Source organism: Crotalus tigris, unplaced genomic scaffold (genome assembly GCF_016545835.1).
Source record: "Crotalus tigris isolate CLP2741 ecotype Arizona unplaced genomic scaffold, ASM1654583v1 scf7180000020806.364445, whole genome shotgun sequence".
NCBI lineage: Eukaryota > Metazoa > Chordata > Lepidosauria > Squamata > Viperidae > Crotalus > Crotalus tigris.
Genome location: NW_024098193.1, coordinates 51640 through 76282, shown reverse-complemented (window position 1 = coordinate 76282; position 24643 = coordinate 51640). Strand labels below are relative to the sequence as shown.

The following is a 24643-nucleotide window of genomic DNA, read 5'->3' as shown; positions in this document are numbered from 1 at the left end:
AAATATGTGGACTTCAACTCCCAGGATTCCCCAGCCAGCTGACTGTGGAATTCTGGGAGTTGAAGTCCACATATCTAAAGTTGTCAAGGATGAGAACTACTGATCCAGGCAGAAGATAATAGACAATATTGCCAGCATAGGTGATGTCAACGCTATTAATATAGGATATTATTGCTTTGACAAAATATACAGAATTGTCTGGTATTTTTAGAGTTAATTCAGATGACAGAGAAAGGGAGGAGAATTATAAGGAAAGCCCGGGAAAAGGAACAGAAGTGAATCTTTGCCCTCCGGGCTAATTGGAAGATGTGACTTATGACTGCAAAATAAGGGAGGGGTTTAGCAAGAAAAGTTAGATGCAAGCAAGAGAAATTAAGATTCTGGCATCCATCTATCTGAAGTGCCGTCAATCTGTTACACTGTTAATAAAGGCTTTTAGGGTAAACATTGCCTGGAAGTTCTTTGAAGTGTTTCATTAGTCGGAATCATGACAGGTACTATAGTCCTTGACTCACAACCACAAGGGAGCTCAAAGTGAATTTTGTCCCATTCTATGACCGTTCTTGTTAAGTGAATCACTGCAGTTGTTAAGTTAGTAACACAGGTTGTTAAAGTCACAGGCTTCCCCCTTGACTTTGCTTGTCAGAAGGACTCAAAGAGGGATCATATGACTTGGGACACTGTGACTGTCATAAATACGAGTCAGTTGCCAAATTTTGATCATGTGACCATGGAGATGCTGCAGTGCGAAAAATGGTCATAAGTCACTTTTTCAGTGATGTTGTAACTTTGAACGGTCACTAAATGAACTGTGTAAGTTGAGGATTACCTCACCATCCAAGTTTGTGACAAAGGATCTACTTTCAAATATGCATTGGGACTCTTCCCATTGGCACCATTCCCATCAACCCTCATAGAAAATAGTCTTGAAAAATACATATTCTTCTCTTTCAGACTGCAAAGGCCTTCACTCACTATAAGTGCTAAGCTGCTAAGTCAATTTATCATTCTTACGCCGTATGAAAAACATTGCCATTTTCCCCCTAAATTGTACTAGATTACGCTAAGTGCTTTATGACTTCAAAAAAAAAAGGGAAAAAAAGGTTGGCCCACTTGTAACATATTCACTATGTCAATAACTGCAGAATAAACTGCACTCAAAAATCAATTCCCCCTTCCCAAAAGCAAGTTGCCTTGATATAGATGGTTTTTTGGGGGGATATACACACACATTTTTTTTCAATTGTTCCTGGCCTGGATAATAATAGTAATAATAATAATAATAATAATAATAATAATAATAATAATAATACATGGCCAATACATTAAAAAAATGGAAAGCAGATAATAACAAGATCAGGCAATGGCTAAGAGCAGGAAAATTGAAGAAAGAGACTGAGGGATTAATTCTGGCTGCACAAGACCAAGCCTTAAGGACAAATGCATATAAAGTCAAAATTGAGAAGACAGCAACAGACAGTAAGTGCCGCCTATGCAAAGAAGCTGAAGAAACAGTGGACCACCTGGTAAGCTGTTGCAAGAAGATTGCACAGACTGACTACAAGCAGCAGCATGACAAAGGAGCAACAATGGTGCATTGGAAGATCTGCAAAAAATATCATTTGCCTGTAAGCAAAAACTGGTGGGATCATAAAATAAGAAAGTCATAGAAAATGATAAAATTAAACTGCTCTGGGACTTCAGAATTCAAACAGACAAGCACCTGCAACATAACACCCCAGACTTAACAATTGTCGATAAGAAAGACAAAAAAGTCTGGATAGTGGACATGGCAATGCCTGGAGACAACAGAATAGACGAGAAAGAACTGGAGAAGATAACAAAATACAAAGACCTACAAATAGAAATAGAAAGACTGTGGCCAAAGCAAGCAAGGGTAGTACCAATAGTAATAGGCTCCTTGGGTGCAATCCCAAAACAAGTGGAGCACCACTTGAACACCATTGGCATTGACAAATTCGCTATTAGTCAATTGCAAAAGGCGGCCTTACTAGGAACTGCTTCCCTCCTGCAACGATACCTGTAATACCATCAAACATCCACATCTGCCTATCCCAGGTCCTGGGTAAGGACTCGATAGGTAGACAAAATGCCAAATCCAGTCTGAACATCTGGCTGACTGTGCGATGATCCTCAATAATAATAATAATAATAATAATAATAATAATAATAATAATAATAATAATAATAATAATAATGGTGGAAGGGACCTTGGAGGTCATCGAGTCCAACAGTTTCAGAAATGCAAACATTTTGAACTTTTGTCCAGCTTTGCCTCGCAGAAGTATTACAAATTTGATTAAATCAGCTTTGTTAAGTCTTTTTCTAAAGTTTAACTAAATATCGCATCGGTATCCCCTCTACAGGGGGTCCTTGAATTATGACCACAATGGAGCCCCAATTTCCTGTTGCTAAGCAGCACAGTTGTTAATTTTGTCCCATTTTACGACAATCGTGCCCCGGTTGTTAAGTGAGTCACTGCAGGAGCTAAATTTGTAACCCAGTTGTAAAGTGAATTTGACTTTGCTTGTCAAAAGGTCACAAAATGTGATCACATGACTGCAGGACACAGCCACCATCATAAATATGAGCCAGGTTAATTATGGAATTATAGAAATGAATTGTTATGGATTGTTTTTAAATGTAAACCCAGACAACACGCTATATACTAAATATTAAGGTGACTATGTTAAAAAAAAATCGATAAAATATATTAAAAAAATAAATAAAGATGAGCTAGGTTGTACAAGCATCCAAATTTTGATCCCACAAAGCATCAGGGTGCTGCAATGGTCGGATGAAAAGTCACTTTTTTCAATGCGGTTGTAACTCTGAACAGTCACTACATGAATGGGTATAAATCAAGGACTATCTGTAATAGGGGAATCTGATTAGGATGCCCACAGACAACCAGGTTAACAAACTTCACCATGTTGTTAGAGTACAAACATGGATTTATTGGACGTTGCTTTCAAGCTTCAATACAAGAATACAACACAAGAACTACAAAACAAAAACAAAACCCTATAACAACAGGTGGAAATGGCGTGAGACAAAGGGAGAATTGTTTGAAGATTAATAGATTATATGTATATTTAAAATGAAGGAGGATATTAACATATTCTCCCTTTCAGATATATGGAGAAAGTAAATTACAGAGATAAAGTGGATATAGTTATCCCGGAGGTGGAAGGGCAGAGTTTTGGAGGCCTGAGTGACTATTAATCTTCATTACTGCCTATGAAAATCCAATCCACTTATGCTCATTTCCTTCTGACTTTTCTCAGAGCTTTCCTCCACATTCAAGAAATTCAGCACTGGATTATTCCTGGGGAAAGTAGAAGTGGAACCACTGTATGAAGAGCAGCTGGGATCAGGCAGATCTCTAGAGTTTTCTTTCGCCTGTATTTCTCTCATTGCTTCAAATATACACAGAGAGCAAACCCTACTTCCTTCTAGAACTGATGATGTTATCTAGTTGGGTAGTGAAACTTCTGTAGGAAAACAGCCAAGCTCCGAGAGGACCAAAGGACCCCACTGTTCAATGCTGAGCCACAAATATACTCTTGCTACCAGAGATTCTCTCTCGGTACCAATTCTTCAATTCTATCCCCAGCCACGGAAGCTCACAATGGTCACCTTGGACCATTTCTCTCTCCTGGCATCGTACCTTAAGTGGTGGGGAAGAAAATGGCAGAGTGCTACACAGGCCCCACTGAGTTCCACGAAAAAAGCAGGATGGAAATCTATCAAACAAGTATTCATCTGGGTTCCGTGGCAGCTCTCCTCTTCCAGTGGCGCTGTGATTTGTCTCCTGTTCTCCACCAGCCATGCTTGTTTTCGTTTGCCTGAGTTTTTTTCTCTCCATTGAACTGTCTAATTAGGAGGATTTAAAGTCAGGATGAGTCACAATCTTGATGGAAGCCAGCCAGCCAGCTAGCCTGGCATCTTCCTTAAAACCCAGAACAAGGCAGCCATAAAGCCTAATTGCCATCAAGTGCGAGGTGGGATGGGGGGCAGAGTTGGGAATCAGGAGAAACTTCTGCCTCTGACTTTTCTTTTTCAAATGCAAAGCGCTGATCTTCAAAACGTTTCCCAGGATGGCAAGTACAGCGCTGGCCTTCTGACCCCTTTTATGACTGCGACCTTCCCACGTCAATCTTAATATTCTTAAATTGAAATTTAGAACAGTGCCTCTCCTTTGGATGGCCAGCTTCTCCCCCCCTCCCCTTTGAGTACCTCCCTCCTCCCAACTCTTGGACTGAGATGGGCGTTCTGTTTGCTGTCCCAAAGAACCTGTCAACTTGATTTTATGTCTTATTCCCCCCATGCCCTGCTTAGACCTTGATTGGGATCATTAGTGATGTAATAATCCCTCTAGATTTATTAGCTTAAATAGCTCCACTCCCATCTCCTATCCGCATTTAAATATTACTTAATTTCCTTCAATTTCTCTTCCATCTGTCCAAGTTTCCATCCAGCTACTCTTTCTTTCCTAATTAACCCCTGTCAAGACTGCACTAAGGTGAGAATTAGATTATTTCGATAAACTAATGCCACTTGGTCTATGATCAGCCTCTACTTTAGAACTGTCTTTGAAATAACATTAGATTTCTAACCGAGGATCTACAGTTTGGCCCAATGAAGTTAATAGTGGCCATTATTAAATTGTTTCCGAAGCAAAAAAAAAACCCCCACATTACTTTGCATCAAGCTATGTGCTGCTGTTGATGATTGAGAAGCACAGCTTCCAAGCCATGTCCTGGAGGAGCACAGCCCTGGAGTCACTGTGATAATCTTTTTCTGCCTTGAACCACCAGCAACACAATTAGGAAGTAGAAACAATTTGCTTCAAGCCAAGAATGGCAATTTGATTTGCAGGGGAAATGTGCACAAACCTAAGTACCAGCCATGTTTAGAGTAGAATAGAATAAAATGGAATAGAATAGAATAGGAATTAGAATAGAATAGAATAGAAATTACAGAATATAATAGGAATTACAGAATATAATAGGAATTACAGAATAGAATAGAATAGAATAGAATAGAATAGAATAGAATAGAATAGAAATTACAGAATAGAATAGAGTAGAGTAGAGTAGAACAGAACAGAACAGAAGAAGACTAATAAGAAAAGAATTAGAATTAAATAATTAGAATTAGAATTAGAATAACAGAGTTGGAAGGGACCTTGGAGGTCTTCTAGTCCAACCCCTTGCTCAGGGAGGACACCCTATGCCATTTCAGACAAATGGCTGTCCAATCTCTTCTTGAAAACTTCCAATGTTGGAGCATCCACAACTTTTGAAGCCAAACCATTCCACTGGTTTATTGTTCTCCATGTCAGGAAATTTCTTCTTAGTTCTAGATTGCTTCGCTCTTCAATTAGCTTCCATCCGTTGCTTCTTGTCTTGCCTTCGGGTGCTTTGGTGAATAGGCTGTCCCCTCTTCCTTGTGGAAGCCTTGGATATTGGAAGACTGCTATCATGTCACCCCTAGTCCTTCTTTTCATTAAACTAGACATCTAATTCTTCTTCGGTGGCCCAGCAGACTAACGTGTGTAGTCAACAAAAGCAAATCACTGGCTTGTACTCACAGTATGGCCTGCCAAGCCTTCTCAGTTACAAAGTTACAGAACGGACTCAGAAATGGCACCTTCCTAAATCTCCCCATTCAGTTCTTGCTGAGCCATTCCTGCCTCCTAAATTCAGATTACTGTAGCATCTCACTTGTTTCCATCTGTCTCTTCCACCCAAATAACAGCACAGTCCCTGTTCCTCTTGACAAGCACGCACACCCTCGCTCAAACACCCAGACACACACACACACAACATAAATATTCATTGAAATTATAGAAACTGATCACCATCAAGGTTAGAAGGCAATTCCTATTAATCACCTCATCGGTCCCCTTGCATGCAAAGCAATGGAGATTTCATTATCTCCCAGCCCTCATTAACGGTGAGGTGCCACATCTCATACGGATGACGGTTCTCCGCTCTCTCCTACCCTTCCAACTCTCTCAGTCTGTCTACCTGGCATACAGGTAGTCCTTGAGTTATAACCATTCATTTAATGACCATTCAAAGTGACAACAACACTGAAAAAAGTGACTTAGGACCATTTTTCACAGATACGACCGTCACAGCATCCCCATAGTCACGTGGTTTATTTTCGGATGCTTGGCAACTGGTTCATATTTATGATGGTTGCAGTATCCCGGGCTCACGTGATCCCCTTTTGCAACTTTTTGACCAGCAAAGCCAAGGAGTCAAACAGTCACTAAATGACCTCTGCTGTATGTCGAGAACTCCCTGCATTTTATGACCGCTCCATTTTCAAGGGGATAAATCCAAACTCTGCAGCCCCCCCCCCCTATTGCTGGGAGAGCCAGACTCCCAACTGGAACAGACCAGTTTTCATCAATCAGATGCTTGGGGGGGGGGGGGGAAGGGAAGGAAAGAAAATGCTTACCAGATTAGTGAAGATGTATGTATAATAGGCTGACACCATTCCCAGTTCAGCTGCCTGTAACGCAGAGCAGAAGAGAAATCAAAGCACGGTAAGTCACAGAGTGCCAGATTGCTCCTGTACTGGTCGATACCTTCAAATTTGAAGCTAACTCAGATTTCTCTGAAAGGTTTGGGGAAGTCCAGAATGCAAGGCTGGAGTTTTGCCTTTGAATCCCGCTCTTTGAAATGAGATTTACTGCTCAGAGAAGTTTCCCCAGGATACTAGAATATGGATTAATGACCAACTCTACCACCGGCTTCTGTTTCTGATGACGGTCCTTCCGTGCCAGGTGAGTTTCTTCAAACAATTTTGGAACCAAGAACATCTCTACTTGCTTGGAGGATATTTGAAGGGGACTGGGGAGAGAGCTGTCGTATTTAATTAGTATTTCCCCCCCCCCCTCTCTGTGGGTAGAAAGAGTCTCTTGTTCTTCCTCTATAGAGCTCATCCTTTTTTCCCTAAGCGCTTTGTTGGGAGGGGGGGGGGAATTCTAGGAAGTTATAACAAATGTTAGGACCCCCTCCCCAAGTCCTTCAAACACCACTTTCCAATTTTGCAGCCGTTGGCTTCTCCTGGGATTTGAGCAGGACTCCAGTTTTTGAAGTCTGACAAGTCATAGAAACTGTCCCGAAGCAAAGGCTTGTAACTGAGTGCCTTTCTTTCTTTTAGCCGTTTCTCACCTGGATGGCTTTAAAAAAAAAACAAAAAAACATTTCTGCACCACCCTAGGCAATGGTTTCAAATGGGCTGCACTTAAAAACATATTTGCAAATGCAAATGAAGACTGCCTTCACACGTGTGCGCGCACACACACACACACAGAGACACACACAGACACACAGACACAGACACACCCCAATGCAGGTATTGGGAGTGAAGTGGCAAATTCTGAATATAATTTGTAGCCCATTGCAGTCTGTTGCATATGCGCCTAGCAGATGAGGGGAAGGCCAAGAGACATCAGGAGAATAACTGCTTCCTAGGAGCAAACGGGATGGAAACACTCCCAGGGATGCCTGTAAGGTGGGGTTAAAAAACCCAAAAAAGTCAAAATGAGGGTGTCATAGAAGCGTGTATATTGCCTGTGTTTTGTTCACACTGCTATGTTTGACTTCTTTTTACCTACCTTGCCTGTTCCCATCAGGTCTCTCTTCTCTGGTTCTCAGGAAGAACATGAGCAGATCTCTAGGCTAGCCAGGAATACAGGCAGTCCCCAAATTACGACATTTCATTTAGCGACCGTTCAAATTTACAACGGCACTCAAAAATGTGACCGATGACTGTTTTTCTCACAACCACTGCAGCAATCCCTGCAATCACGTGATCAAAATTCAGACGCTTGGTAACTGGCATGTACCTATGACGGTTGCAGGGTCCCGGGGTCACATGATCCCCTTTTGTGACCTTCTGACAAGCCAAGTCAACAGGGAAGGCCGGTTTCACTTAACAACCGTGTGACTGACGGAACAACTGCAGCGGTTCACTTAACAAGGGTGGCAAGAAAGGTTGTAAGAACGGGACAAAGCTCACTTAACAAGCGTCTCACTTAGCAACAGAAATTTGGGGCTGAATTGTCGTACGTTGAGGACTACCTTGCAATCACCTAGGTATGGAGCCTCCCTCTGAAACCAGGAAACTTAATCTGGTAGCTGCCTGGCTTTTGTAAAAGGAGCCCGGATAAAAACAGGGATCAAGCACTAACCGCCCCGATTGCTGATATCCTCCCAGGCTCAACTCCAACAGCTGCTCTTTACCTGATCCTCTAAATCAGTGGTTCTCAACCTTTCTAATGCCGTGACCCCACAATACAGTTCCCCATGTTGTGGTGACCCCCAACCACTTATACATCACCGGGTGCCAGGGGCGTGGCCAATGAAAAGGGGGAAAAATGCCAGACAGCCTTGTTTGGCGACCCCCGTGAAATGGTTGTTCGACCCCAAATGGGGTCCTGACCCACAGGTTGAGAACCACTGCTCTAAATAGCCCACGGCTAGATTATGAACACCAGGTCGAGGTTGCTTCCCTTGATTCCTGGGATTGCAGATATAATGTTGTTTTGTTTTTGGTTTTGTTTTTAACTCCTGTGCCGTAAAACGGGCTACATCTTTGTTGCTTCTTCCTATGATAAATTATCATTCAGTTCTTGCTGTGGATTTCTGGGCTGGAAGAAAACGCTTCCGGTGGGGGGGAGGGGGAACCAGAAGCTCTTCACCTGTTTTTAGGCAAGTCACAGACCACGCATCATCGTGAGCCTGCCTGTTACCAAGGAGCTCGCCTGCCTTATTTTTCCAGGCTTGCCTTATTCCTGTTGACTTTGAGTAATCCAGAGACTACCTGACGAAACAAACTTGATTCCCGGCGTGTTTTGTCTAAGAGTCACACACTCTTTGCACAGGGCCGCAGCTGCCATTCGAGCCCAAATAGAAGGGGCAAAAAAAAAGGGGACACCAAGACAGATTCCCAGAGGGCCAACGTGCTCTCCTGTCCCTCCTCTCCACTGCACCCTTCTGTTCCTCTTTTTTTAGCTTGGGAGGGGGGAATTCTAGCTTTGAAATCAGGTCCTCATTTCGATTCCAGGGACAGGTAATCAAAGAAATGTCACCAATTGTTTTCTTTGGCTTGCTTGAAACAAGGATACTCATGGGTGGAAGCCAAGATGGCTGTGTCGGACAACGAGTCATTTGGGCCTCTCAGAATCCTACAGGAGAGGGTATGGATTGAGAAGAAGTGGGTCAAACAGAATGGATGGATAAAATGAGTTTTAAGTTTGAGAAGAAAGTAAAGGGTAGGGTAAGGAAAAAAGCTAAGCCACCCAGAGTAGTGAGATGGGCGGCATAAAAATTTAATGGATAAGTAAAATATCTGGGTAGCACTATAACGAACATGAGAGAGCAAGTTTGATCTAAGGATTAAGGCACCGGGCTAGAAGCCAGGAGACGGTGAGTTCTAGTCCTGCCTTAGGCATGAAAGCTGGCTGGGTGACTTTGAGCCAATTACCAGGAGATGGTGAATTCTAGTCCCACCTCAGGCATGAGGTTGACTGGGTGACTGAGAAAAATCACCAGGAGATGGTGAGTTTTAGTCTGGCCTTAGGCATGAAAGCTGCCTGGGTGACTTTGGGCCAATCACCAGGAGACGGTGAGTTCTAGTCCCACTTTAGGCATGAAGTCGACTGGGTGACTTTGAGAAAAATCACCAGGAGATGGTGAGTTCTAATCCTGCCTTAGGCATGAAGTCAACTGGGTGACTTTGAGAAAAATCACCAGGAGATGGTGAGTTCTAATCCTGCCTTAGGCATGAAGTCAACTGGGTGACTTTGAGAAAAATCACCAGGAGATGGTGAGTTCTAATCCTGCCTTAGGCATGAAGTCGACTGGGTGACTTTGAGAAAAATCACCAGGAGATGGTGAGTTCTAATCCTGCCTTAGGCATGAAGTCGACTGGGTGACTTTGAGAAAAATCACCAGGAGATGGTGAGTTCTAATCCTGCCTTAGGCTATGAAGTCGACTGGGTGACTTTGAGAAAAATCACCAGGAGATGGTGAGTTCTAATCCTGCCTTAGGCATGAAGTCGACTGAGTGACTTTGAGAAAAATCACCAGGAGATGGTGAGTTCTAGTCCCGCCTTAGGCATGAAAATTGGCTGGGTGACTTTGGGCCAATCACCAGGAGACAGTGAATTCTAGTCCCGCCTTAGGCATGAAATCGGCTGGATGACTCTCTGGATGTCATTCTCTCTCGGCCCACTATGTAAGGCTCAGGGGACAAGCCAATCGGTCAATTCCAATTGCAACAAATGGATCAGTACGTGATTGACCAATTAAAAATGGACCCTGCACTTGCAGGAAAATGCCAGCAAGGGAAAAAAAAAACCATGACAAATGTGAACTGTATGTTGTTTCTAAATAACTATATGAAGACGTGGAATGAAGATAAAAAGGATATGTTAAGATGGGAGAAATTTCTTCTGTCGTTGCTGGGAAGAATCTGTGTGATAAAAATGAGTGTCTTGTCTGGAAGGGTGTTTTTCTTTCAGACAATACCTGTTTGACAACTGATGTGCCATTTAAACAGAGGCAGAAGGATATATCTAAAATTGTCTGGCAGGGGAAATAACCACAAATTAAATATAAGGTGTTGGAAGATACAAAGGAAAGGAGAGGGTTGGGTTTACCCAATTTAAAATTGCATCTGGCAGCTTGCTATTTGGGTTGGATGGACGAGTGGGGGCTTCTGAGAAATACAAGGATTTTGAAGCTAAAAGGACATGTCTTGAGTTTTGGCTGGTGTGGAGGTTTGTGACACAACAAAGTCAAATTTCATGTGGAATTTAAAAATCCTAATGTTAGACGAGGAAAAACATGGTAGTTCAGTGGTTGCTAGGCTTGTTGATTGGAAAGCCAGCAGTCCACGTTCAAGACCCAAGGGCTGTGCAACGGGTGAGCTCCAGTCCTCGCCCCAGCTCCTGCTCACTTAACAGTTTGAAAGCATGCAAATGCAAGTAGATAAATAGGTACCACCTCGGTGAGAAGGAAAAAGTGCTCCGTGATGCAATGCTGGCCACACATGACTATGGAAGTCTCTTGGCTAGGAAATGGAGATGAGTCCAATGGAGAGTCAGCAACAACCAGTGGAGTAAAATCCACAGGGACTCCTTACTTCCTTACTTTATGTTAGACGAGCCTTATTGAGAACATGGGGCAGATACAAATCTAAATTGTGTCTGGAAACACTTTGGTGGAACTCAGCACAAGAAATATTTTATAGATGAGAAATAATAGACAAATGCAAATGGTTAACTTATTGCGAGACACTAGAATTTTGTCAGAAGTGATGTAAAATAAAATCTTGAGAACAGCTGGTGGCAAAGGGGTAGAGCTGTCAATGGGTCTGTAAGGACCCACCCCACTTTGCATCTTAAGAAGACAGAACTCTTGGAATAATTCTTCCAACAGGAATCCTTTATTAAGAGAAGTGGTTGCAGGCATGCTAGACAGGACTTGGGGTTCAAGCTCTCCCATTCAAGGTTTTAAGGGGTTCCCCAGTAGTCCCACCCAATCAAGCCCCCTTCCAGGGATAGTTTCAAGTATCACAATTCCACCCCCTTTCTTCTTTCTTCAGTCTAGATGGAGACTTCAGATAACTACATGAAAGGCAATTACCCTTCTTTGATATGTTAACGCTTAGAGGTCACAATAAACACACATTCAGCATTCAGCCCTTTGAAGTGTACTGAAGGAAGTGAGGGCCATAAAGCCCCTTTGCTCTCCCCCTTCTCTCCCTCTTATGGCAGAATCCAGACAAGGCAGAATTGGGAGTTTCTATATTTGATAATTAAAGATGAAATATAATTGGATTCTGACATCCGGCCCCTCTTAAAAATAAGAGAGATCCACCTTGAAAGAAAACACAAGTCAAAATTTAGTCAGGCTTGTTAGGATACTCTGTGTGAAACTTCTTCAATAGCTTCGGGCTCTGACATGACGTTTTATGAAACCCACTCGTTTTTGTGAGGCAGGGAGGTGTTCCAGGCAACTAGGTACTGAGTTGTTCCATGATATCTCCTAGAGTCAGGATCTCTTTATTTCGAAGTGTTGTCACCCTCCACCATGATTGGAGTGTTGGGTGGGGGATTTTTGGCCGTAGGATGTGACCTGCTGCCTCTCTTTTCACAAGCTGCAATGAAAAATTGTGTATTTGCCTGAGGTTGTTTTGGGTAATTCTATTCTAACTGTTACTGATTTATGATTCTTTAATTGAAAAGGTCCTATATATTTTGGTCCAAGTTTTTTACAGGGCTGTAAGGACTTTAGGTATTTTGTAGATAAGTACACCATTTCTCCTATAATGAATGGTGTAGGCTCAACCCTTTTTTTATCGGCTTGTGTTTTATATGCCTGCCTAGCTTCATCTAGTGCTTTTCTGACTATTGGCCATGTGTTTTGTAATTTCTCCATCCATTCTTTCAGCGAGGGGATCGTTGGTTCGTTTGGGGTTAATTCTGGCATGGGGTTGAAACTTTGACCGGTGGCTATTTGAAAAGGAGTGTAACCTGTGCTGGAGTGGACTGCATTATTGTAGGCAACTTCTGCAAAAGGGAGTAAGTCCGCCCACTCGTTCTGCTGGAAACTAAGAAAACATCTTAAATATTGCTTAAGTACGGAGTTCATTTTTTCAGCCCCCCCATTTCCTTGTGGGTGGTGGCTAGATGTCAGTCCCTGAGTGGTTCCTAAGAGGGATAAAAATTCCTTCCAAAATTCAGACGTAAATTGCACCCCCCTGTCAGAGATGATGCGTTGGGGTGCCCCATGCAATCTGTAAATGTGTTGGATGAAAAGTATTGCTAAGGCTTTTGCAGTGGGAATCTTTTGGCAAGGGATAAAATGCACCTGTTTGGAAAACAAGTCCGTGACCATCCAGACCACAGTATTCCCATTGCTTTCTGGCAATTCCACTATAAAATCCATAGCTATTTCTCTCCAGGGGGCTGAGGGACTTGCCACTGTTTGCAATAGTCCTGGCACTTTCCCTTGCAACCTCTTTGCCGTGGCACATTTTGGACAACTGGCTATATAACTTTCAATGTCCTTTTTCATGGATGGCCACCAAAATTGCTGTTTAAGTAAATGTAAAGTTTTTACAAATCCAAAATGCCCTGCTGATTTTGTGTCATGGCAAAGGTGCATGAAAGTGACTCTTTGAGTTGTTGTATATATAACTTTTCCCCTACCCAAGGCAACCCGTCTCTCATTGTGAACACATTTTTGTTTTTCTGGAACCACTCATACTGTTTCCAACTGTTTTCTGAATTCAATTCCAGTTTGGCTGTCCAGTTGTGGTTTTAATCATGGCTTTGTGTTCTTGTGGTTAACTGGTGGTGCAGTTGTGACTTCTGCCATTATTGTCTAGCGTCTGTGGTTCGTGCGCTGTTATTTGGGCATGCTAGATAGAGCTCTTCCAGGAAGTGCTTTCTTTCCTGGTAAATGTTTGAGCTTAAATTGGAAATTGGTGAAAATGCTGGGGACCATACGGGCCAGCGCTGTTCTGGTTCCGTGAGTTTCTTGGATGTATATGCACAGGGTTGCAATACTGCATCATTATTTTCTTGTAATAGCACAGCCCCCACTGCCACATCACTTGCATCTGCCTGTATTATGAAGGGCTTGTCCATATCTGGGTGCCTTAGTACTGGTTCGGCAGAAAAAAGTCTCTTTAGTCTCTCAAACGCTGCTTGGCACTCCATTGTCCATGTTAGTGGCTGGCTAGGTTTTACTGAGGATGTTCCCTTCGTTTTGAGTAAGTTGGTGAGGGGCAAGGCTATCTGTGCAAATGAGGGGATGAATTGGCGGTAAAAATTTGCAAAGCCCAGGAAACTTTGTAGTTGCTTTCTTGTGCGGGGTGGTGCCCATTCTAATACTGCTCTGACCTTCTCTGGTTCCATTTCAATGCCCTGTGGGGATATGCGATAGCCTAGGTAGTCTATCCTTTCCTGGTGGAATTCGCATTTTGAGAGTTTGGCATATAGGTGAGCGGCTCGCAGCTTCTTTAAAACCGCTCTGACAAGTTTGACTTGTTCTTCTTTTGTTTCAGTAAAGATAAGAATGTCGTCCAAGTAAACAAGGACCCCCTTAAACAGGTGCTCCCTTAGAACGTCATTGATTAGTTGCATAAAGACTGCCGGGCCCCCTTGTAATCCAAATGGCAAGACTTTGAATTGATAGCACCCCATGGGGCAGTTAAATGCAGTCTTCCATTCGTCCCCTTCCTTGATTCTCACTCTATAGTAAGCTTCCCTTAAGTCTAGTTTAGAAAAAATTTTCCCTTTCGATAGGTGTGACAGCATGTCTTTCATGAGGGGCAGCGGGTATAGGTTGCTTTCACTGATTGTATTCAGGGCCCTATAATCCACGCATAAACGTAAAGAGCCATCCTTCTTCTCTCTAAAAAGGACCGGGGCAGCCCCTTTAGGCTTGGCTGGCTCAATGAAACCTCTCTCTAGGTTTTTTTTTATACATCTTCTTTCCATTTCCTCCTTCCTCCTTTGGGCTGCATGGCGTATAACTGGCTTCGGGAGTTTTGCCCCGGCTTGAATTCAATGGTACATCTGTGGGTCGGTGGGGTGAGCTCATTCGCCTCTCCCTCACTGAAGACTCAGCAAGGTCACCTTATTCCCTCGGTAATTTCTGTAATCCTTTTTTCCCTCTCCTATGGATGCTTTTTCTATTCTTGATTCTGGTAGCCTCCCTTGGGGTGTTAAGTCCATAGGTCCCCCCTTCGGGATTTGATTTCTGTCGTCCTCCAAGTTACCCAGGGGTTCCAGTTTTTTCAACCGTTCCATCCCTAGAATCATGGGCATTCCATGCCTGGGGTCACCACAAATGTTATGTACTCTTCATGTTTGCCCAGGGAGAGGTGTATTGGTAGAGTGGCTAGGGTATCTGGCACCCCCCCTGCTATGGATCCATCTAACTGGCCAAATGAGATTGGTTGTTCCAGTCTCCTGGATGGGATGCCCAGATTCCCCACTAGTGTTGGGCTAATGAGGCAGCGGGTACAGCCCGAGTCTATTAAGGCTTTCACCTTCACAGCTTCGGGCAGGGGGGGGATTAATATAGTCACTGTTTTGAAGATGGGTGTGATGCTCCATTACCAGGGTTTCGCCACTCCGAGCCTGTCTCTGGGCATCCCCGTCCCTGTGGTGTATGGCTGGATCCTTTTCCCCTTGATGAGCAGAGGTGGGGGGTTCTGCAATGTCCATCATTCTCATGGCAGTTTCTTTTGGCTTAGCTGAAGACTTTTCGGATTTGCTGATCGGGGATCTGTCTGGGTTTGCTGGGGGGCTTTGGAGCGGCATTCTACAGCTCGATGCCCTTCTCTTCCGCACTTGAAACACCCCATTTGCTTCTTGGCTGTAGCCAATGTTTTCAGTGGTTCGTGTGTCAATTCAGGCGGGGGGCAGCTCCATTGTTTTCCTCGGCGGTGTCTCTTCAATATGTCGATCTCTGCTTCCTCTGCCAAGATGTACCATTCCTCAAATTGGTGTGGGTCCCCTCGGGGCAGGCACGCGTCATATAGGTCATAGTTTAGTCCGTCTTTGAAATGGCCACGGAGGATGTCTTCTGGCCAATTCAGTTTGCTGGCAATGGCCCGGAATTCTTGTGTATACTCGGCTACTGGGCGTTTGCCTTGCCTCATCGTTGTTATTCTTTCACGGGCTTTGCGATCAGCCAAGGGGTTTTCAAATCGTCTTCTCAAAGAGGACCTGAAACGGTTGAAGTTACTGAGTTCTGGGGCTTGTAGTCATGCAAGTTCACTACCCCATCCGCAGCTGGTCCTCCAGGGGCAGATTGCACATCCGGATGCGGCTTTGTTCGCTGGGAATATCCTGCCCATATTCCTCCATGGTAGCTGAGGACTTGGGTAGGAAAACCCCCAAGCGTGTTGGCTACCCTTTGAATTTCACTTCCAACGGTGGACGTCTTGGAATGGATCGGTGCCTCTGTTGTGGGTGGTAGTGCCTTCCGTCCAGATTGCCATCTGTGGTCCAGTAGGGGGTGGCGGCTACTGGATCAGTAGATGTCCCTGGGGTTGCAGGTTCCACGTCCCCCTCGGTGTCTCTCCCTTTGCGGCTCCAGGAACTGGGGCAGCCGTAGGGTTCAGTTTTCTCCTCTCCTAGGGAGCTGAGAGTTCTCTTCATCAGGTCAATAGCTTTCTCTAGGATCCAGTCTGAGTACGGTGCCCAGCTTCCTCCCTCTTCACTTGCGTGCAGGGATTTCTCCATCTCCTGCTTCCATTCTGGTTGCTTGGTCCCCCGTCTCAGGGTCACCTTTCTTGATTCCTTTCCCCACTCACTTTTCTTTCCAACGCCCATCGACCAGCGAGGCTTGTGGTCCTGTGTCTCCACCACTTCTTCTCCTGAGGAATCTGGCCTCTCGGATCCCAACATCTGGCAAGGTTCCAACTGGGTCAGCGGCTCTCTTTCCAGGGAGTTTTCCCCCTCTCTTGCTCCATTGTCTGACATGGTAAATTTTTGCAAAATCCCCCGGCAAGGGTCTTCCTTCCAGGTGGATTAATTTTGCAAGTCCTGTCTAATGTAAGGACCCACCCCACTTTGCATCTTAAGAAGACAGAACTCTTGGAATAATTCTTCCAACAGGAATCCTTTATTAAGAGAAAATGGTTGCAGGCATGCTAGACAGGACTTGGGGTCCAAGCTCTCCCATTCAAGGTTTTAAGGGGTTCCCCAGTAGTCCCACCCAATCAACCCCCCTTCCAGTGATAGTTTCAAGTATCACAATTCCACTCCCTTTCTTCTTTCTTCCGTCTGGATGGAGACTTCAGATAACTACATGAAAGGCAACTTCCCTCCTTTGGTATGTTAACGCTTCGAGGTTACAATAAACACACATTCAGCATTCAGCTCTTTGAAGTGTAAAGAAGGAAGTGAGGGCCATAAAGCCCCTTTGTTCTCCCCCTTCTCTCCCTCTTATGGCAGAATCCAGAGAAGGCAGAATTGGGAGTTTCTATATTTGATAATTAAAGATGAAATATGATTGGATTCTGACAATAAGCCTGTGCTAAATCTAACTTTGCAAAAACACGCCCCCCTTTGAGGGAAGCAAAAATATGGTTGACTACAGGTACAGGATATGCATGCTGTTGCAATGCCTTATTTAGTGTGCATTTGTAGTCTGCACAGATGCGAATGTCCCCGTTAGCCTTGAGAGGCGTAACTATGGGAGTTTCCCATGGACTTGAGTCAACAGGTTCTAGAACACCTTGCTGGATCAATTTGTCCAATTCAGCATCAATTTTCCCTTTTAAAGCTTTCACCCTAATGGGAGTGACAGTGGGGTCCAGTTTCAAAGAAACTGGGGGGGCCTTTGCAGGCTCCCAGCTGGGGGCTGAAGACATCTGCAAACTCTTTGCAGACTTCTTGTAGACCTAACGTTTGCAAATTGTGTAGCCCTGTAACTTGTATTCCCAAGGCCTCAAACCAATCGAGTCCAATGAGACTCGTTCGTTCACCCCCAACTACCAATACATCTAATGGACCTTCAAAATCCTTATATTGTACTTTAAGGGTGGCCTCCCCCTTAACACACACCTGTGTGTGCCTGTCCTATAAATGCTTCTACGTGATGCGCAGAAACCAACCCTGTTTTGGCTGGGGACCCTGGTACCTTTCAGGCGCAATTCTTCTCGGGGTTGTACCTTCTGACAGCCCAGACACACAGCTGCTATGTGGCCTTGCTTGCCACATGCTCTACAGATTGCAGAACGGAACCTGCAGTCGGTCCTTTTGTGGCGACCTCCACACCCAAAGCACTTGTGTACAGCTGAAGACTTTTCTTTACCTTCCTTCTGCTTCCTTTCTCTGGATGGGTAGAGATGATCCACCTCATCTTCAGGATCTTCCTCCGAGCTCTCCTGGACTCCCTCATGGTGCATGGAAACTGTTTCTGGGTTGTTCCTGATAGACCTCATATTCTTGACTGCCCCACCTACTGCCTCTTCTGCAATGACCTCTCTCAAGGCACCTTGGAATGAAATGTCCTCTTTTGCAAAGAGTCTCTGTTCCTAAGCCCGCATACAAATCGGTCTCTCAGCCTTTCTTCTAAATCTTTAAAGTCACAAGGCTTAGCTGCTCTTCTCAAGGCTGCAATGTATTCTTTAGCTGATTCTCCAGCTCTTTGATCCCTCTGTTCAAACGTGTGTCTCCACGCAATAACAGACAACTTGGGCTGAAAATGTTCCTTCAATAACTTCTTTAAATCTGTGTAAGTGACAGATTCAAGAGGAGCAGGGGCTGCCAAATTTTCTGCAATTTCAAATGCATCTTGACCACAGACACACAGCAAAGTAGCGGCCTTCAAGCGATCTTCTCTTACTTGATTTACTCTAAAGTAATTTTCTACTCTAGCAACATAAGACTCCCATCTTTCTGGGTGAGTAACGTCGAATTCAGACAGTCTCCCTATCTTTGCCATCCTTGCTTCCTACTCTAGGAAGGGGTCTATCAGCCAGCTTACCTCCAGCGATGCTGTACTGGCAGACCAGACTCCCATCTTTCTGGGTGAGTAACGTCGAATTCAGACAGTCTCCCTATCTTCACCATTCTTGCTTCCTACTCTAGGAAGGGGTCTATCAGCCATCTTACCTCCAGTGACGCTGTACTGGCAGGCTGAGTTTAACGCCGTCTTCCTCTCTCCAGGACTCTTGGGATAAGCTTACAATTCTTCTTTGTTTTTGTAAGCTATCCCATCCTCGTCGCCAGTGTTGTGTCCTTGAGTAAACAGCGAATGAATAGAACACATTCTGTAATTCCAACAGCCTTTTATTCACAGTAGTTCTCTCTCCGACACAGCTCTGAGGCTCGCAGGCCTCTCTGTCTCCTTTAATAGAATCCCCGGGCAAAAAGGTAACAAACTGGCGCGCTTCTGTGCCTCACGCATGCGCACGAAGCCGGCGCCACTCAGTCTGGTCCTGGGCAGCTTGTAACTGCCCGGGACCATTGCAATGCCCCAAGCCTGCCTTTGCAGGCTCAGGACACAACAATATCAATGATGGAGATTACAGAGGCAATAAAAAAGCAAAAGAAAGATAAAACACCAGGACCTGATGGACTTCCTGCAGAATTTTATGTAGCACTACAAGATACTATAACTCCAATTTTGAAAGATTTGTGTAATGAGGTTTTTACACAGACAAAAATACCAGACTCATGGTCTGAAGCAAATATTACTTTGATACCTAAAGAAGACACCGATCTTACACTAATTAAAAATTACAGACCAATATCACTATTAAATGTGGATTACAAAATCTTTGCTGCAATAACGGCAGAAAGAATGAAAAAGTTCTTGACTGAATTCATTCATTCAGACCAAAATGGTTTCCTACCAAAAAGACAGATAAAGAACAATTTGAGGATTATTTTAAATGTCTTGGAATATAATGAAATTCATCCAGGGAACCAGATGGCACTTATATTTCTAGATGCACAACAAGCCTTTGGTAATCTAAACTGGCAATTCATGTTCCAACAACTTCAAGTAATGGATTTTGGTGAGAACTTTAATAAAGCAATTCAAGCAATTTATAAAAAACAAACAGCAAGAATACTTTTAAATGGAGATTATACAGATGGATTTGATATTAAAAAGGGTACCAGACAAGGATATCCACTGTCTCTCTTGCTATTTATTCTTACATTAGAGGTACTGGCAAGAAATATCAGACAAGATGCAGAAGTTAAAGGTCTGGAGATTAAAGACCAAAAATATAAACTACGGGCTTTTGCGGATGATTTGGTTTTTATTTTAGAGGAGTCACTGGAAACAGCCGATAAATTCTTGCAGAAAACTGAGAAATTCGGAGAAGTGGCTGGGCTGAAAATAAATAGGGAAAAGACTAAAGTATTAACAAAAAATGTAACAGATAAACAGAAAATTCAACTTGCTAAAATGACAAACCTTCAAATAGTTAAAAAAGTGAAATATTTGGGAATTTATTTAACTGCCAAATATACTACATTAAAAGAAGATAATTGTGAAAGACTAATGAAACAAATAAAAATAGACTTGGAAAGGTTGAAAAATCTCCAATTATCACTTCTAGGAAGAATAGCGACAGTTAAGATGAACATTTTACCAAAACTAATTTTTCTATTTCAAACAATTCCTGTTAAACCAAGTAAGAAATTTTTTGATGATCTAAATGCAATGATTTTAAGATTTATATAGCAAAGAAAGAAAGCCAGAATCAAATGTAAACTGTTACATGAAGCTAAAGATAGAGGGGGCTTTGGACTTCCAGATTGGAGACTCTACTATCAAGCAGCTATTCTGTTGTGGTTCAAAAAATGGATTGTACTCAGAAATAAAAGATTGTTTTATTTAGAGGGATCTTCAGCTAAGTTGGCATGCTTTTATGTGGGACGAGAAAACTAAAGTGCATAAATATTTTCAAAATCATGCCATAAGAAACGTACTACTTTCAGAATGGCAGAAAATTAGACATAAAATATATATGAAAATACCCGTGTGGCTTTCAACAATGGTAGCATTTGCTTACCCAAACTTGATTAACTATGATAAACTGGAGATCTCATGATTATGCCAATATGCGATGCTTAAGCAGAAGAAGAGGGGAAAATCCATGATCAATTTACCTATGGAAATGACCAGAGAGATGTAATATACAGAAGCATATCATAAAAGCAAGTATTTACTCTGAATAAACATTTATCTGTTTTATAATTATTTCTATTGAGTTGACTATCTGCCCTAGATGGGATAGAGAAGCAAGTTGTTCTGTCCGGGCAGAATAAGATGGCATATGACACCAGTTCACTTAGCGAAAATGTTTTAAACATTTTGAATATTTGTTGGAAATGTAAACAACAACCTGGCACGTATTATCATGTCTGGTGGATATGCCCTAATGCTAAGAAATATTGGTCTAAGATCCATAGATGGTTGGAAAAGATGTTGAAAATACAGATAGAATTTAAACCAGAATTGTTTTTGTTAGGAATGTTGAGACCTAATTATGGTAAAGAGAATGATTACTTGATATTACATGTTTTAACAGCCGCAAGGATGGTATTTGCCCAATTTTGGAAAAATGAGAATCTACCATCTGGCCAGGCTATAATTACTAAAATTTTAGAATGTGCAGAAATGGATAGATGAAAGAAAAAGATGACTCAGTTTATTTTAAGACCTGGGAAAAAATTTATCAATGGTTAGAGACATGGTAGAATTTGGAAAGGACCTAGTATTTCAGAATAGATGATTGGTTTTTAACTGACATGATTTACAGGTTGATAATATCTTTATTTTGAGTGATTTGGTGATTTTTTTAACCGCTAATGTTGATAATTATTAGTCGAGATTTTATTATTTATGCTTATTTATATAGGTGAATTGATTTCTTTATTAGTTGTTAGTAATATGGTTATAGTCAATCTTATTTTTAAAAATGGTTGTGTATGATATTTATTTAGCACTATGATCTTGCTTGTTAGTTAAAATACGTGATTATTGTACCCATCGTTATTTCATCCCAAATCCGCCATCCGTGTAAGGACCCACCCCACTTTGCATCTTAAGAAGACAGAACTCTTGGAATAATTCTTCCAACAGGAATCCTTTATTAAGAAGAAATGGTTGCAGGCATGCTAGACAGGACTTGGGGTTCAAGCTCTCCCATTCAAGGTTTTAAGGGGTTCCCCAGTAGTCCCACCCAATCAACCCCCCTTCCAGTGATAGTTTCAAGTATCACAATTCCACCCCCTTTCTTCTTTCTTCCGTCTGGATGGAGACTTCAGATAACTACATGAAAGGCAAATACCCTTCTTTGTTATGATAAGGTCCTTTGGTGCTAACGCTTTGAGGTTACAATAAACACACATTCAGCATTCAGCTCTTTGAAGTGTACTGAAGGAAGTGAGGGCCATAAAGCCCCTTTGTTCTCCCCCTTCTCTCCCTCTTATGGCAGAATCCAGAGAAGGCAGAATTGGGAGTTTCTATATTTGATAATTAAAGATGAAATATAATTGGATTCTGACATCCGGCCCCTCTTAAAAATAAGAGAGATCCACCTGAAAGAAAACACAAGTATAAAATTTAGTCAGGCTTGTTAGGATACTCTGTGTGAAACTTCTTCAATAGCTTCAGGGCTCTGACATGACGTTTATGGACCCACTCATTTTGTGAGGGAGGGAGGTGTTTCCAGGCAACTAGGTACTGAGTTGCTCCATGATATCTCCTAGAATCAAGGATTTCCTTTATTTCGAAGTGTTGTTCACCCTCCACCATGAGTGGAGGTGGTGGGGGGGGATTTTTGGCCGTAGATGTGACTGATGCTCTCTTTTCAGCAAGCTGCAATGAAAAATTGGGTGTATTTGCCTGAGATTTTTGGGTAATTCTAATTCTACTGTTACTGGATTTATGATTCTTTTAATTGGAAAAGGTCCTATATATTTTGGTCCAAGTTTTTTACAGGGCTGTAGGGACTTTAGGTATTTTGTAGATAAGTACACCATTTCTCCTATAATGAATGGTGTAGGCTCAACCCTTTTTTTATCGGCTTGTGTTTTGTATGCCTGCCTAGCTTCATCTAGTGCTTTTCTGACTATTGGCCAGGTGTTTTGTAATTTCTCCATCCATTCTTTCAGCGAAGGGATCGTTGGTTCGTTTGGGGTTAATTCTGGCATGGGGTTGAAACTTTGAACGGTGGCTATTTGAAAAGGAGTGTAACCTGTGCTGGAGTGGACTGCATTATTGTAGGCAACTTCTGCAAAAGGGAGTAAGTCCGCCCACTCGGTCTGCTGGAAACTAAGAAAACATCTTAAATATTGCTTAGGTACTGAGTTCATTTTTTCAGCCCCCCCATTTCCTTGAGGGTGGTGGCTAGATGTCAGTCCCTGAGTGGTTCCTAAGAGGGATAAAAATTCCTTCCAAAATGCAGACGTAAATTGCACCCCCCTGTCAGAGATGATGCGTTGGGGTGCCCCATGCAATCTGTAAATGTGTTGGATGAAAAGTTTTGCTAAGGCTTTTGCAGTGGGAATCTTTTGGCAAGGGATAAAGTGCACCTGTGTAAGGACCCACCCCACTTTGCATCTTAAGAAGACAGAACTCTTGGAATAGTTCTTCCAACAGGAATCCTTTATTAAGAGAAAATGGTTGCAGGCATGCTAGACAGGACTTGGGGTTCAAGCTCTCCCATTCAAGGTTTTAAGGGGTTCCCCAGTAGTCCCACCCAATCAACCCCCCTTCCAGTGATAGTTTCAAGTATCACAATTCCACCCCCTTTCTTCTTCCGTCTGGATGGAGACTTCAGATAACTACATGAAAGGCAATTACTCTTCTTTGATATGCTAACGCTTAGAGGCCACAATAAACACACATTCAGTCCTTTGAAGTGTGCTGAAGGAAGTGAGGGCCATAAAGCCCCTTTGCTCTCCCCCTTTTCTCCCTCTTATGGCAGAATCCAGAGAAGGCAGAATTGGGAGTTTCTATGTTTGATAATTAAAGATGAAATATAATTGGATTCTGACATCCGGCCCCTCTTAACAATAAGAGAGATCCACCTGAAAGAAAACACAAGTAAAGAATTTAGTTAGGCTTGTTAGGATACTCTGTGTGAAACTTCTTCAATAGCTTCGGGGCTCTGACGTGACGTTTATGGACCCACTCATTTTGTGAGGCAGGGAGGTGTTTCCAGGCAACTAGGTACTGAGTTGTTCCATGATATCTCCTAGAGTCAAGGATCTCTTTTATTTCGAAGTGTTGTTCCCCCTCCACCATGATTGGAGGTGGTGGGGGGGGGATTTTTGGCCGTAGAGGTGACTGATGCTCTCTTTTCAGCAAGCTGCAATGAAAAACTGGGTGTATTTGCCTGAGGTTTTTGGGTAATTCTAATTCTACTGTTACTGGATTTATGATCCTTTTAATTGGAAAAGGTCCTATATATTTTGGTCCAAGTTTTTTACAGGGCTGTAGGGACTTTAGGTATTTTGTAGATAAGTACACCATTTCTCCTATAATGAATGGTGTAGGCTCAACCCTTTTTTTATCGGCTTGTGCTTTGTATGCCCGCCTAGCTTCATCTAGTGATTTTCTGACTATTGGCCAGGTGTTTTGTAGGTTTTCCATCCATTCTTTCAGTGAAGGGATCGTTGGTTCTTTTGGGGTTAACTCTGGCATAGGGTTGAAACTTTGGCCGTTGGCTATTTGAAAAGGAGTGTAGCCTGTGCTGGAGTGGACTGCATTATTGTAGGCAACTTCTGCAAAAGGAAGTAAGTCCGTCCAATCACTCTGTTGGAAATTTAAAAAACATCTCAAATATTGCTCAAGTACCGACTGGCAGCGTTCCGCTTGTCCATCTCCTTGAGGGTGGTGGCTAGATGTCAATCCCTGAGTGGTCCCTAAGAGGGATAAAAATTCCTTCCAAAATGCAGACGTAAATTGCACTCCCCTATCAGAGATGATGCGTTGGGGTGCCCCGTGCAATCTGTAAATGTGCTGGATGAAAAGTTTTGCTAAGGCCTTTGCAGTGGGAATTTTTTGGCAAGGGATAAAGTGCACCTGTTTGGAAA

At 42.9% G+C, this 24643-nt stretch overlaps 2 protein-coding genes across 2 annotated transcripts in view; both read right to left on the bottom strand.

Moving 5' to 3' along the window:
* Window positions 1–6570, bottom strand: part of LOC120319541 (glutamate receptor ionotropic, kainate 4) — a gene marked incomplete at its 5' end in the record, with an annotated part of 81272 nt that extends 74702 nt beyond the window's left edge. The window contains one exon of the mRNA XM_039368486.1: window positions 6496–6570. Within this exon, the coding sequence (XP_039224420.1) occupies window positions 6496–6570 (75 nt within the window). The remainder of the gene's footprint in view (window positions 1–6495) is intronic.
* An 8610-nt stretch (window positions 6571–15180) lies between these two features.
* Window positions 15181–24643, bottom strand: part of LOC120319540 (vomeronasal type-2 receptor 26-like) — a 32276-nt gene continuing 22813 nt past the window's right edge. The window contains exon 2 of the mRNA XM_039368485.1: window positions 15181–15279. Coding sequence (XP_039224419.1) covers window positions 15181–15279 — 99 coding nt within the window. The remainder of the gene's footprint in view (window positions 15280–24643) is intronic.